At 48.1% G+C, this 15,680-nt stretch overlaps 1 protein-coding gene across 1 annotated transcript in view; it reads left to right on the plus strand.

Moving 5' to 3' along the window:
- The first annotated feature begins 10,582 nt into the window (after positions 1-10,582).
- DNAAF11 (dynein axonemal assembly factor 11) overlaps positions 10,583-15,680 on the plus strand; it is a 42,669-nt gene continuing 37,571 nt past the window's right edge. The window contains exon 1 of the mRNA XM_077808830.1: positions 10,583-10,769. Within this exon, the coding sequence (XP_077664956.1) occupies positions 10,583-10,769 (187 nt within the window). The remainder of the gene's footprint in view (positions 10,770-15,680) is intronic.

Consider the following 15,680-nt stretch of genomic DNA (forward strand, 5'->3'; position numbering starts at 1 on the left):
TCTGTAGGCTGAGGCAAGGTGGGGATAGAGGCTGGGGGGTTTCCTGAGGAGGGGAGACCCAGATCTGTGGGGTATTGCCTGGTGGGGCAGCACCCTGGCAGAGGGCACTCTGGAGCTGGTAAAAAGAGCTAATTCCCAGACAGCTAGCAGGAGATGGTGCAGGGGTGAGTCCTGCACTGTTACAAAGCAACAAAAGGGATTTATGTAAATATTGAAAACTGCTGTATGAAAAGACAAATATCTGCATAAAACATTGCATGAATATATACAATATTCATTTTACAAATTACACTAAGCTATATTATTATATTATGCTAATGTCTAAGAGCCCCAACCAAAATCAGGGCCCTGTTGTCCTAGGCACTCTACATATACGTAGGTACAGAAAGTCCGTATGCTGAAGGATTTACTATCTAAATAAGATTCCAACCACTGGCAGCATTTTCCCCACTATGCTGTCTAGACTTGCTCTGAGCAGGGTTAGATGATATAGTGGTAAAAATGCCAGGGTCCTGCCTACACAAGCACTCCCACCAGGAGAGTTGAACTAGTAGAGTAACAGTAGGAAACTTTGAGGGGAAAAAAGTGTAGTGTAAAGACAGCCTTAACAAAAAGGAGGGAGAACTTCTGTAATTTCACTTACCTAGAAGATGCACCTCTCTCTCAGAAGTTTCTGACCCTGATTCCCTCTGTTTTGATCCTGGTGACTGAATGATCCTGTGGTCTGAAATAGTGTTAGGGCATCTGTCCCACCATCTCTGCTACTATCTCTCTCTCTCACAGCATGCCCTCTGGAACATCCATTAGCAAGCCGCATTTTATGTCCCCTGCATGCCAAGCAAAATTCTGTCTCTAGTTACGTCTCCCATTTCATAGGCTGATATGCACCTGGGTGAACCCTAGAGTTCCCCCAAAGTCATGAGAAACATAGACAGCTGAACTCAGAGCACCTCCTGCTGAAGAAGAATGCCTTGATCTCACTTCGCTGACTCTAAGACTATTCACAGGAAATAATTGTACAGAGAATTTGTGTGAGGTTTACTATTGTCCATGGCTGGAATCCTGGCCCCACTGAAGTTAAAGGGATTTTTGCCATTGACTTCAGCGGGACCAGAGTTTTACTTCATGGTTGATTTAATTCCTGCACTTCGGTTCATTCGCACCAATTAGCCACTCGCCACATAAGAAGCAAAATTTGACATCTCATTTTTGCCTAATCTGTAACATCATCATGGGCACTGAGCAAGCCTTATGCTTCTAGGCATAAATCTCCTTCAGGGAAATCAGGAAGGAAATGCATCCTTTCCTGCATTGTAAATTAGCCAGATTCGTTATGGATTTTCTTTTTCTTTCTTCTGAAGCATCAGATAGAATGCCTGCAGAAGGTTGGATACTGGCCTGGATGAACCAGTGATCTGGTCTGGTGAGATAATTTAGAAGATTCTGTATAAAATTTACATTTTCAACAACATAGTCAAAAACATTTAACACATGCTGCTCTTAATCTTCTCTTTCTGATTGGTGTGGAATGGCCATCAAAGAGAAGAGAGAGAACCCTACTGCTTGGGAGACTGAAACAAGACTGGACAAAATCCTATTAATTAGTATTATTTATTGTATAATGTGAGCACCAAAAGGCCCTGTTGTGCTAGGTTCCATACAAACAGACACACATTGAGTCCCTGCCCCAAAGAGCTTACAATCAAACTTGAAACAAAACACAACAAGTAGGTATGACAAACAGTAGGAGACAAAGAAAGAAGTAAAGTATATTGCACAGGCAGGGCATGGTCTAGGATCTTACCATCTCTATGGCTCTGTAAAGTGCACCTTGAACCACCAGATGGTGCCATATAACTATATATTTCTTTGTCCTTTATGTGGCTTTATTAGTTGTGGGGGCCAGATAGACCAGGAGAACCAAGGAAGTTAAACTACATATGTGTAAACGACTGCCATCCTCCTTATATCTCATTAGCTGTGCGAAAACATAGAACATTTAAATCAGTGACCCCTTTTTTCTTATCCACCTGTGTTTCAGCTCCTTTTCTGTAGTGAGACCCACAAACATATCACATTTAGGGGCCACCAAACATCCATTAGGTGGCAACAATTTTTAATACCTAGTGAGTTGGACTAGATTTAAACTGGTGAAAGGCTCTATAGCTCTTTAGCAATATCTTGAGGTATCCAGTCCCCAAGTAAATGCTAATGTGTGCTTCAAAAATGAGTCTTGCTTTCTTGAAAGATACATGTATTAAACCAAGTTCTGACATTTTTGGAAATTGCACAGGCAGTGTTTTCCACTCTCTGTACACACAAGCAAAATCTCCTCCCACTGTTCTGTCTTCTAGAAACACACTTTACAATCAATTGCCCCACCATGTTCTTAAAAAGGACAGCTTCCATTAATCAAAACACAAACAATAAAGATACAACAATAAAATAAATATTAATGCAACATCCAAATCCATTACTGAACACAAGATTTTGCTATTTAAAATCATTTCAACAATTACAATTATTCCCGGGGCCTCAAAAAACCTGAGATGTCCTATATTTATATATAGTTTTTTGTACTTTTAAAATATATCTAAATAAAAAACATTAAAGTTGCAAAATCAAGAATTCAGAAGACAGTAAATGCCAGAATTATGATTACCCAGGCAACCTTAATACTACACCCTTGTACAGATAAAAAAGGATGCAATCTTCAGTTACATGAACACATGCTATTTTCCCCCATATGAGTGATTAGTAAGGTGTGAACCCAGAACCTTCAAATCTACAGCATAGACCTTTACTAGGGTGGTTGCAGAATTAGGATATTTTGTGTGTGTACAGTGTGTGGACCAATTTCTGAAAGAGGACATATGATCAAATTTGTCAGTGGGTCACAGAGTGTTGCATATCAGGATTCCTGGCTCTTGGAACAGAGTGTGGTCTAGTGGGTAGAATAGTGGTTGTCATAGTTTCAGGGTAACTACATCTGTATTGCCCCCTCTGTGGTCCATTCCAGGAATGCCCAACCATGTCTCTGCTCTCCCGTTACCTTGCCCCACCTGCTTCTGAGTTGAGGTTTTAAGGCTACACAGCATCCTTGTCTAACACTGTGATATCCCTAGCAAGCCACTCTTGGGTTACGTTGTGGGTTACATAGATCCATAGACTTAGGCACTTCTTAAAGGTAATGTGGCTAACTGGATAACTTTTGGCGTTGTCATTTTAGAGGCCATGGTCCTAGTCCAAGTACTTCTTGAAGTGACCTTATGCAATCTTTTACTTCCTGTCTTTCCAAAATGGAGGAATGATAGTGGCTTGCCTTCTGAGTAGAGGAGTGATGCCTGCTTGATAGTAAGTGTTGTCATCTGCATAGAAAAATAAACACCAAAAGAAACTTGAATTTACAGTCTCCTGGGCCCTCTCTCACGGCCCCTTCCTTTAGACCAAAGGTATTGGGTGGGATTGGTTTGTCTCCAATGAATGTGATTTTTCCTGAGATGTGATAGCCTGATGTGATTGTTAAAAGCTTGACTGTCATTCAAGAAGCATGATAGCAAAGGTGGGTGAGATAATTCTTAGACCAACTTCAGTTGGTTGAAGAGACAGAGAGCTTTCAAACTCCAGAGAGCTCTTCTTCGGGTCTGGGAAAGCCACTCACAGTGTACCAGGGAAATACAAGGTGGAACAGAGTGTTAAGCATAGGTGGCAACACATATTTGCAAGGGACCATTCAAAATAAAGTGGGCTATTAACATTACTGCAGTCAGAGGTCAAAGGAGGGCTAGTGGGTTACAGATTGTGATAAAGAGACATAAAACCAGTATCCCTACTGAGTCCGTGATTTTTAGCATCTGGCAACATTATGAAGTTGAGGTCTCAGGGGGAGGGATAGCTCAGTGGTTTGAGCATTGCCTTGCTAAATCCATGGTTGTGAGTACAACCCTTGAGGGGACCATTTAGGGATGTGAGGCAAAAATTGGGGGTTGGCCCTGCTTTGAGCAGGGGGTTGGACTAGATGACCTCCTGAGGTCCCTTCCAACCCTGATAGTCCATGTTTTGAAGGTGGTGCCTAGCGTCCTTTGGGGGCGAGGACTGAGGTCAGATATGGAGGGATCACTTGGAGATGCGCTGACATTTGACAGTCCTGGCTGAGGTGAGGTGTGGTGCAGACCCTGGATTTTAAAATAATTTCCCTTCGTGAGTTTAGAAAGACAATATAAGCATTAACACCCCCGCGCCACCCAATTGCCTAACTGGAGACTCTCCAGGGGCCCCGCAGACCAGGCTGGCTGGACGGGGCAGGGCGCTGAGAGCTGGAGCTCGGGTCCCTGAGGAGTTTGTTGCAGGCTGACGCTGTCCTACCCTCACCACCCAGCGGAGACAGGAACCACGTCCCCCCGCATCCTAACGGGGGCCCGGGGGAGAGGTTCGCGCCGGGGGCTCTGCCCCGGGGTACGGGCAGCCCGGGGGCTCCGGCTGGAGGAGGAGGTGAGAAGTTCAAGTCCCCTCAGATCTCCCCGCAGCCGGCGGCCAACCCGCGAGGGGAGGGAGGCAGGTCGGCCCGGGCCCCGGCCCCGCTCGGAGGCCCGCCCAGCCCCGTTGCTATGGCTGCGCCGGGTGGCGTCCGGTAATGGCGGCGGCGGGAGCAGCGTGGGGACCGTGAAGCTGTCTGCCGCGTCGGGCCATGGTGCGGGGTGAGTGTCCCCCTGCGCCGCCCCGCTGATTGGGAGCGGGGCCGGGCCCTGCCCAGCCGCCTCATCCCCGCCCCCCGATCCCCCGCCACCGCCCATCGGCTGTCCCCTCTCCCTCCCCTTCCCCCCAGCCCCCGCCACCGCCCATCGGCTGCCCCCTCTCCCTCCCCTTCCCCCCAGCCCCCGCCACCGCCCATCGGCTGCCCCCTCTCCCTCCCCTTCCCCCCAGCCCCCGCCCATCGGCTGCCCCCTCTCCCTCCCCTGCCCCCCAGCCCCCGCCCATCGGCTGTCCCCTCTCCCTCCCCTTCCCCCCAGCCCCCGCCACCGCCCATCGGCTGTCCCCTCTCCCTCCCCTTCCCCCCAGCCCCAGCCCCCGCCCATCGGCTGCCCCCTCTCCCTCCCCTGCCCCCCAGCCCCCGCCACCGCCCATCGGCTGCCCCCTCTCCCTCCCCTGCCCCCCCGCCACCGCCCATCGGCTGTCCCCTCTCCCTCCCCTTCCCCCCAGCCCCCGCCACCGCCCATCGGCTGCCCCCTCTCCCTCCCCTACCCCCCCAGCCCCCGCCACCGCCCATCGGCTGCCCCCTCTCCCTCCCCTTCCCCCCAGCCCCCGCCACCGCCCATCGGCTGCCCCCTCTCCCTCCCCTACCCCCCCAGCCCCCGCCACCGCCCATCGGCTGCCCCCTCTCCCTCCCCTGCCCCCCAGCCCCCGCCCATCGGCTGCCCCCTCTCCCTCCCCTGCCCCCCAGCCCCCGCCCATCAGCTGCCCCCTCTCTCTCCCCTGCCCCCCAGGCCCCGCCCATCGGCTGCCCCCTCTCCCTCCCCTTCCCCCCAGCCCCCGCCACCGCCCATCGGCTGCCCCCTCTCCCTCCCCTGCCCCCCAGCCCCCGCCACCGCCCATCGGCTGCCCCCTCTCCCTCCCCTGCCCCCCAGCCCCCGCCACCGCCCATCGGCTGCCCCCTCTCCCTCCTTTTCCCCCCAGCCCCGCCCATCGGCTCCCCCCTCTCCCTCCTTTTCCCCCCAGCCCCCGCCCATCGGCTCCCCCCTCTTCCTCCCCTTCCCCCCAACCCCCACCACCGCCCATTGGCTGTCCCCTCTCCCTCCTCTTCCCCCCAGCCCCAGCCACCGCCCATTGGCTCCCCCATCTCCCTCCCCTTCCCCAGCCACTATCCATCTCCCCAGCCACCTCCCATCGGCTCCCCCAGTCCCCTCCACTTCCCCAGCCACTATCCATCTCCCTAGCCACCTCCCATCGGCTCCCCATCTCCCTCCCCTTTCCCAGCCACTATCCATCTCCGTAGCCGCCACCCATCTGCTCCCCCATCTCCCTGCCCTACGTTCCCATCCCCAGCCACTATCCATCTCCCAGCCACCACCCATCGGCTCCCCCATCTCCCTCCCCAGCCACTACCCAGCTCTCCAGCCTTCCCCCCCATCTTCCCAACCTCGCTTTCCCTCCTGCAGCCTCCCCTACCCCTTAATCCCCAACCTCCTTTCCCCTCCCCCCCATCCCCAGCCACTACCCATCCCCAGACTCCCCTCCCTGTCCCCCTATCCCCAGCCACTACCCATCCCCAAGCTTTCCTCCTCTTCATCCCCAGCTTCTCCCCTTCCCCCTCCTCCATCCCCAGACTCCCACTTCTGGCCCTCCCATCCCCAGGTTCCCCCAGACTCCCATCCCCTCATCCCATCCCCAAACTTTCCTCCCCTTCCCCCTTCTCTATCCCCAGCCACTGCTCATCCCCAGGCTTCCCCATCTCCCCTCCTCATCCCCAGCCACTACAAATCTCCAGGTTCCCCCAGAGCCTGGGGAATCCTACTTGCAACATAATTGTGCACTGCTTGATGGAGGGAGTTTGTTCACCTTTTTAGCATTTTTTCCCCTATTGTTCAGCAAAAGTGGTCAGTTTCAGAAAATCAAACCCTGTCTCCACAAGGACATTTGCTAATGGAAGAACTTCAGTTTAGGGGAGAATGTACATGTTGTGGCCTAAAGATATGATACTGACTTTATAAACGTCTCTTTTTCTTCTTCCAAACCAAAAATAGACAGCACTACATCATAATTAAAAATCTTAAATAAAAGTAGGGAAAGTAAACTGTTATCATTAATTCATGGAAATAACCCAAAATAGGTTCCAGTCCATGTATTTAATAGCATTCAAAGTGACTGACATTAAAAGTGACTCTGTGTTATGAGATCATAATTTTTGAGGGGTAAAATGGTGCACTCTGAAAGGTGGTACCCTTGATTACTCCTGAGGGAATTCTGCACCAAAAATTTAAAAATTATGAACACAATATTTTAAAATTCTGCAAAATTCTGCAAATTTTATTTGTCAATAAATAAATGTGGCTCCAGCATGGCAGTGGGAGACCACCCTGAAGTGGGAGACCACCCTGAAGCCCCCACCTCCTCCAGTACAGGGACTCGGTAGTGGGTCTGCCCCAGAAACACCCTGGGGCCCTGCCCCTCTGTGCCAGGTGCACCAGGTGTGCCTGGGCAGGCTCAGACCAGCAGGATTCAAGTGTGGAGGGGCTTAGTGTGGGGGGATCCAGGTGTGGGGTAGAGGTTTCTGTGGGGGACAATCTGGGTGCAGGTGACTCGGTGGGAGATCTGGATGCACAAGGGCTCGTGGGGTTCCGAGTACAGGGGTAATGGGACTCTGCAGGGGATGTTGCACTCAGCGAGGGGGTCTGGGTATGGGGAGATGGGGCTTGTTGGGGGGGGGTCTGGGTGCAGGAGCTCAGTGTGTGGGGGGTGCTGGGGGAGTGCAGCTTGATGGGGTGGGGTCCAGGTGCAGCTGGTTGGGGTTTAGTGGGGTTCGGGGTCTGGGTGTGGGGAGCTTGTCAGTGGGGTCCAGGTGTAGGGGGGTAGGGCCATTTTCTGCAGGGAACCACAGGAATTCTGCTGGGCGAGGGGCATTTTCTGCAGGTGCGCAGTCCCTCAGAATTCCCCCAGGAGTAACTTGATCTAGATGAATTAGGAACAGGGACACTGGGAGATTCTAGACTTCATGGCTTTCCCTTACTCTATGATTTTCCACTTTCTCTTAATCTATTTTAATTGTATATTGCCACTGCTGTTATGCTGCCAGTCCCCTGCTGGGCTAAACTAGTGCTTTGGAAATCAACATCTCAGTGTGAAGTTGGCACATGCATGCTGAGACAAGACATTGCTGTGTGAAGTAGTGTGGCTTCATTTTCTGAACGTGTGGTATTTTCAGTCTTAAAATAATGTTGGAAAAGTTTACTGCTGCCTTAACTCTAGGCTTCTCATTGTCTTTTGATTTACCTGCAGCCCAACACCTGCTTTGATTTCTTTCAGCTTTCTCACAGCACTCCCTGATGTCTTCTCCTCTATGAATGAAAGCATCTCATTACTGGAACCCCACTCTCAACCACCTACAGGATAAATAGTCACCTGTTGTCACCAGTTGACATCAGCACTCACTAGCTCCAATGGATCTTTGTCTGGTGTCACCATTTTCAGAATAAAACCCTCACTTCCTAACTAACTTCCAGTTTACAATCTCTCTGACATTGTTAAAGTTCTGAGGGAAATGTTTCTGATCACTACTTTTACTGGTTTCAGTTGACTTTCAACTTTTTCACAATACTGAGACTGCTTTTTCCTGGGATGTTAGTGAACTAATTGCCTCTGGACAGAAGTCTCTCTCTTTTTGATCTCAGGGTGATTTTTGACATTATCAATCTCTCCAAGCAAGATCAGGAAGCCAATAGACCCAATTCTTCATTGACTTGCACTTTGTGTAGTCATGTACACTTGTGCAGTAAGCGTAAAATGCTACCAAGTTAAGAGTAACTATAAAATGTACAAGGCAGTGGAGAATCAGACTCTGTATCTCCAGAATTCACCTCTCTTGGTACCAATCTTTCTTTTTCGTTTTTTATTTCCAAAAAGAGGCTTTATATCTTTCCCCTTTCTTAATTTGACCATACCTCTGCAGATATCTTTATCTGTGCCATAATCTTCTGATCTTGGCTATTATATTGCCTTTCCTTGGTTTTTCCAAATGTATACCCTTTAATCTTCAGGGTATCCTGTATGCCAGTGGTTCTCAAGGTGTGGTCTGCATACTCCAACTGCTCTGCAGACTATGTCTAAGGCAGGGGTTCTCAAACTTCATTGCATCGTGATCCCCTTCTGACAACAAAAATTACTACATGACCCCAGGAGAGGGGACCAAAGCCTGAGCCTACCCGAGTCCCACCACCCTGAGTGTGTGTGTGGGGGGGGGTGAGGGGAAAGCCGAATTCCCAGGGCTTCAGCCCAAGGCAGGGGGCCTGTAACCTGAGCCCCGACACCCATGGCTGAAGCCCTTGGGCTTCAGTTTCGGCCCTGGACAGTGGGAGTCAGGCTTCAGCTTCAGCTCGGTGGGACTTGGGCTTCAGCAGGTCTAAGCCAGCCGTGGTGACCCCATTAAAGCGGGGTCATGACCCACTTTGGGGTCTCTTCCCACAGTTGGAGAACTACTGGTCTAAGGGGACCATGAAAGGTTGTCATTACCATAAAACAGTGGTTTTCAACCTGTGGTCCACAGACACTATGTCTAAGATTTCCAAAAGGGTCCCCACCTCCATTTGAAAATGTTTAGAGGTCAACAAATGAAAAATGATTGAGACCCACTGCTGTATGCTACCACCAGCATTCCACTCTTACTATAGGAATTGGACCCATATTGCCCTCCTCTTTTCTCATCTTCACTGGTTTTCTAGCCATGTCCAAACCCAATTCAAAATTACCCTACAAGTATTCAAATCTCAATTAGTTTGGTCTATCCTATCTCATGTCTACCTGCTGCCCCACTTAGTTTTCTCCAGTTTTGTCCTCCTCTATGTTAGACTCAACATTATTATTTATTTATTTGTATTACAGTAGTTTCTAGGAGTCCCAGTCATGAACCAAAAGCCCATTGTGCTAGGTGCTGTACAAACACAGAACAAAAAGATGGTCCCTGCCCCAAAGAGTTTACAATCTTTAAGACAAGAGACAACAGATGGATACAGACAGTTGGTGGAGTACAAGGAAACAATGAGACACTATTGGTCAGCATGATAGGCAGTGGTCTCAGCACACTAGTAGACTAATCTTTATCAAGTTTTTTTTAGGAATCACGGAAAAAAAGAGTTTTATAATGAGTTAGTTTGCAGATGTTTATGGGGAGCACCTCCCAAGCGTAAGGGGTAGCGTGGTAGAAAGCACAAAGGTGCTTGTTTGAAAATGTAACAAGCGGGTGATGGAGACTGACATCTCAATAGTGAATGAGAGATGATTGGTAAGGTGAGCAGAGGCCATGGTGGGCCTTGAAAGTGAAATCAAGTAGCTTATATTTGATGCAGTAGAGAGGGGTGAGCCAGTGGAGGGATGTGTAACCCTCAGTTTCTCAGCTTGCACTGTGAAATTCTGACAAATGTTCCTTTAACATGTCACTCCCCTCTCCCTCCACTGCACCCCACTCACAGTTGCTGTACTTGGTCAGCGAAGACCAAGAGTTCAGAGCAAGCATACAACACCCCATTCCTCCTTTGCACTGCTGCACAAATCAGCCCACAGTTTGGCCTATATTGAAGACAATAGGACTTGTACCAGTTTATGACAGGATCAAATTTTGTCCCCAGGGAAGACCACCAACTTCATTATTTCTCTTGTGTCAAAAATAATGTCAATTAGATTCATACAGTGATAGCTATCATGGCAGAATTCGCTGAGGCATCATGTCTCGCTAATTTTGTAGTGGTAGGTATTATTATTGGTGTTTGTGTTGAATGTCTGTTTATTAAGGACAAAGAAAAGATTTAATTAACTTCCTTAGTAGATTACAAGTAGATTACCAGAAAATTCCCTCCATAAAATCAGTTTCCATTAAATGGTAATGTGTCTTGCAGTCACTGAAGAACTTCTTAGACAACGTGCAGAGCATAACAACCGTGAACTTTTTTCACTGGAAGAAATCTCCTTGCACCAGCAGGAAATAGAAAAACTAGAATACATTGACAAATTGTGTCGAGATTTAAAAATCCTCTATCTTCAAAATAACCTAATTCCAAAAATAGGTAAGTGTTTTATTCACTGTTGTTTTTTAAACTGAGTTACATGCATGTATCTGAGGTCAAGAAAATGGCAGCAAGATTTTGAGTTTAAGGGAGTGGAAAGAAATGAGCAACAAGGGAATCAGTAAATATCCCAATCCTGAAAGATTCTGAGCACCCTCAACTCCTATTGACTTAAGTGGGAGTTAAGGTGCTCAGCATCTCAGAGGATTGGGTCCTAGTAGCTGAAAGAGAGAACATACAGTTAAGAATTATCAACAGTATATAGGTCTAAAATGATCTTATTTAAAAAAAAAGTTGATAGATAAAAAGGCATGGATCAGTTAACTTATTTTTCTAAAGATTTATTTTTTACGTCTTTCTTGGAATGAATAAAGCAAACATTCTGATACACAGAATGAATTATCTTATCAGGGAACAAGCACACTCTATACCAGAGGTGGGCAAACTATGGCCTGTGGGCCACATCCGGCCTGCGGGACAGTCCTGCCTGGGCCCTGAGCTCCCGGCGTGGGAGGCTAGACCTTGGCCCCTCCCCTGCTGTCCCCCCTCCCCTGTAGCTACACCACCGCGTGGGCAGGCTCTGTCTGGGCGGCAGGGCTGCGAGCTCCTGCTACTCTGAGCAGCATGGTAAGGGGGCAGGGAGAGGGGTGGGGGGTTGGATAAGGGGCAGGGTTTCTGGGGGGCAGTTAGGGGACAGGGAGCAGGGGGTGGTTGGATAGGGGGTGGAGTCCCGGGGGGCCAGTCAGGGGGCAGGGGTGTGGATAGGGGTCGGGGGGGCAGTCAGGGGACAGGGAGCATGAGGGGTTGGATGGGGGTGGGGTCCCAGGGGGGGCAGTTTGGGGCATGGGGTTCCAGTAGGGAGCGGTCAGGGGACAAGGAGTAGGGAGGGTTGGATGGATTGGAGGTTCTGAGGGGGGTAGCCAGGGGGCAGGAAGTGGGAGGGGGCGGATAGGGAGCGGGGGCCAGGGTGTTTGGGGAGGCACAGCCTTCCCTATCCAGCCCTCCACCCAGTTTTGCATCCCGATGTGGCCCTTGGGCCAAAAAGTTTGCCCACCCCTGCTCTATACTGATGCCAAGAAATCCTCCAGCTCAAGTACAATCCTAAAAATAATTGGTTTGACCCCACTTGTTTCTTCCCTAACTCATAAGAGACATCAGAGGATGCTGATACTTAAAGGTGTACAAAAAGTTCACTTTTAGCATGTGTGAGTGAAAAATGTTATTTCATGAGTTCTTATAAGAATTCCTTTATATATTTTATAGCGAAACTCACATTCATCAAGAAAAACAACTCTGCAAATGAGTGGCAAAATATTGCCCATAAGCATCCCACAGATGGATATGAAACTACACGAGGCCTGGGCTTTGTAGACCTGGACCTACTTAGAATCTGTTATAACTGAAATAGCTTCAAATGTTTACCAGGCCCTTTACAGCCAAATATAAGTCAAAGTTCTTGGCTAAAAAAGCTTAGAATCCAAATAGAAGGTATATCGGTGAAGGATGAGGGATAGACACCAACAAAAAGAAGTAATTAATTAGAGGTGATTAGCATGTGTCTTATAAGTTTGTTTTTTTTAAATGAGGAAACAGCTCAAGATTACTTTAAGATAGAAAGCTTTGTGCCCTCCTGATCCTGGGCTGCTCTGAGGGCTAGAGAGGCTCCCAGAGTAATTTGGATAGACCTGGGGCCTAAATTATAGTAGGTTTCCCAGGCTGCCCTGTGGGCTGCAGCACTGCATGAGATTTCTGCTGTGCTGTGTATTGTGGCCCTGCACCTGAAACTCCCTTCCCACCCTCATCCCCCCAACCCTTAGCACATCCCCATGGGGTCTTCAGAGGACCCTTTATGTGATTGTGTCTTTAGAGAGCATCCCTTACAGCTATCTTCTGCAGCACTTATGCTAGGATAATGATCCCCCAGTCAGAATCAGGCCTTTTAGGTCTCTGTTATATTGCTTTAGTGCATCAAAGGGCCAGAGCAGGGATAGTGAGGTTCTCATCCTGGTTGTTGCTGTGTCCAACTCCTACAAGGATTTATCTTGTCCTTCTGATGGGCCTCACATTTCTGGTAGGCTAGTGTGGGGTATCACAGTGCTCTTTCAATTAATTATCTTACAGAACATCAGTTGCACAACAGCTCCTCGCATCTGATCTCATTTTTAATAAGATGCACATTCATTCTTTAATTATCTTAATGTAGACCAATAGTAGATGGGAGTGCATGTGATTTCCAGATAGAGTTTGCACTACTATGCAACTGATTCCCAAGAAAATCACATTGTTGGCAATGGTGGCTATCCCTTGATACAAGGATGATGTCTGCCAGGAGGAAAAAAGTCATTGATGAGACTTAAGATGGCTGAGGAGTCCAATCCATGCTTTACAGATTTTTCCACATATCTGACAGGTGGTTGCTTGGAGAAAGGACAACTGCTGGCCAGGGATGCTGTACGCTTTCCTTCCTCCTCTGCCATTTCTCAGCTTCTTGAGCAAGGTGATTTTCTTCAAAACGGGCTGAGGCTTGATGTATGATGCAACAGCATTGCAGTCTATTGCCAGCCAGCTCTTCTCAATTCATGGGGTCAATGCCTCCCTTAAGATATACTTTCAGGGTGTCCTTATAGTATTTCCTCTCTCCCCTGCAAGTCCTCTTACCATTACTAATTTGAGGAAAGAGGAATTGCTTCGGAAGGCAAGTATCAGTCATCCACACACACTGGCCAGCCCAGTGAAGTTGATGTTTCATAATCTTCACCTCAAAGCTGGTGATATTAGCTGCAAAGATAGCACTGGCATTGGTGTGACGATCTTCCCATCTGATAAGGAGAATCTTCCTAAGGCAGCACTGGTGGTACCACTCCAGACGCTTAAGATGACTTCAGTATGTCATCCATGTCACACACCCATAAAGAAGAGTGGGGATGACTACTGCATTGTAGACCAGGATCTTAGTTTCCTTCCACAGATCCACAACAAAGCAACTTTCCGGAGGATGCGCTGGCACAATGGATCCTATGTTCAATGTCCACATTAAGATTGGCTGTCTGGGAGAGGTGGCTAAGGGAAATGCTCAACATTTTCCAGGAGTTCACTACTGATGACAATTTGAGGGAGAAGGGGGGGAACTTGTGCTGGAGCAAGCTCGTGGAGCACCTTAGTCTTTCCAATGTTGAGGGAAAGTCCCAGGCTATGATAGGCGCCTGAGAAAAGATCTAGCGTGGATTGCAAGTCAGCCTCGGTGTGCGTGAGGATAGCACAGTTGTAGGCATACTGAAGGTTGGTAATAACAGTCCTGGTGACCTTAGTTTTAGAATGAAGATGCTGAAGAGCTGTCCGTCCAGACAATACCCAGTCCCAATTCCAGAAGAAAGGTGGTCATGAATAAGAATCAAGATCACAGCAAGATAGATGGAAAAAAGGGTTGGGGCAATAACACAGCCCTATTTAACACCAGTACAGCTGGTGAATGGATCTGTCTCCAACCCATTACAGAGGACAGTGGTGGTCACCCCATCATGAACTAGCTTGAGAATGTGAACGAACGTCAATGAATAATTGAACCTAGACAGCACCTACCATAACACTTCACAATTGAAGGAATCAAAGACCTTAGGTCAATAAACGCCATAAACAATGGCTGGTGTTGTTCTCTACACTTCAGTTGGATCTGACATGCAACAAAAATCATGTCAGTGGTGCCCCAAGACAGTCTGAAACCACTCTGGGATTCCAGAAGGATGTCTTTGGCAAGAGGGAGGAGACGGTTCAAAAGGATGTGAATAAGAATCTTCCTGGCAATGGAGAGGCGGGCAATGCCTTGGCAATTCCTGTATATTGACTTGTCTCCCTTCTTAGAAATGGTCACAATATTGGCATTCTTTAGGTCAGGTAGAATTTCTTCATTAACCCAAATTCTAACAAGAAGTTGATGAAGTTTTTGCATGAGTGCTATTCCACCAGCTTTGAAGACTTCCATAGGGATGCCATCTGGGCCTGGTGCCTTGTTGTTTCTAGTCTGAGTGATGACATGCCAAACTTCCTCAGAAGATGGGGAGTCAACAAGAGGTTCTTTTACTGGATGCTAAGGAATGGACTCAGTGGCAGCTGAGACTTCAGATTCATGGTTCAGTAGAGTCTCAAAGTGGTCCTTCCAATGTTGCTTGAGGGCTACATTGTCTTTAAGGTTTCAGAGTAACAGCCGTGTTAGTCTGTATTTGCAAAAAGAAAAGGAGTACTTGTGGCACCTTAGAGACTAACCAATTTATTTGAGCATAAGCTCACGAAAGCTTATGCTCAAATAAATTGGTTAGTCTCTAAGGTGCCACAAGTACTCCTTTTCTTATTGTCTTTAAGAAGGCTGGATCTTTCCTGAGATTGCAGAACGGTTGTGCCGCTTGTGCTTGGCCCGTATATGGCTTTCATTGCTTGAAAAAAGCTTCTCATATTGATCAGCAAAGCTCTGGATCTCCATGGCTTTTGGTTGCCAACACTAATTCTTGATGTCATGCAGCCTCCTTTGAACTACAGCTTTAAGCCTTACTTACCTAGCACATGAAAGAGGTGAAACGTCCACGTGACTATGGACCAAAATCATCAGAGACACAACCTCTCCAGTACTGCAAAACACATCTAGTTGTTTCTCAAGAAACCAATGCTCTTGGCCAGTGAACTTGCCAGCTACCATACTGTTTCAAACCTCCCTTTCCTTAGTGAAAATCACCAATGTGGTGATGATTAAAGTTTAATACCTGACCTTGCTAACGTTCTGGACTCATCTCAGGGTTGGTCTACAATACAGAGTTAGTTGCCTTACTTCGATCTAACTCTGTAAATGTCTATATTACAGTGTTACTCCCACCTGTGTAAGTTGCCCACTACATTGACCTAATAACTTCACCTCCATGAGAG

The sequence above is a fragment of the Eretmochelys imbricata genome, chromosome 2 (genome assembly GCF_965152235.1).
Source record: "Eretmochelys imbricata isolate rEreImb1 chromosome 2, rEreImb1.hap1, whole genome shotgun sequence".
NCBI lineage: Eukaryota > Metazoa > Chordata > Testudines > Cheloniidae > Eretmochelys > Eretmochelys imbricata.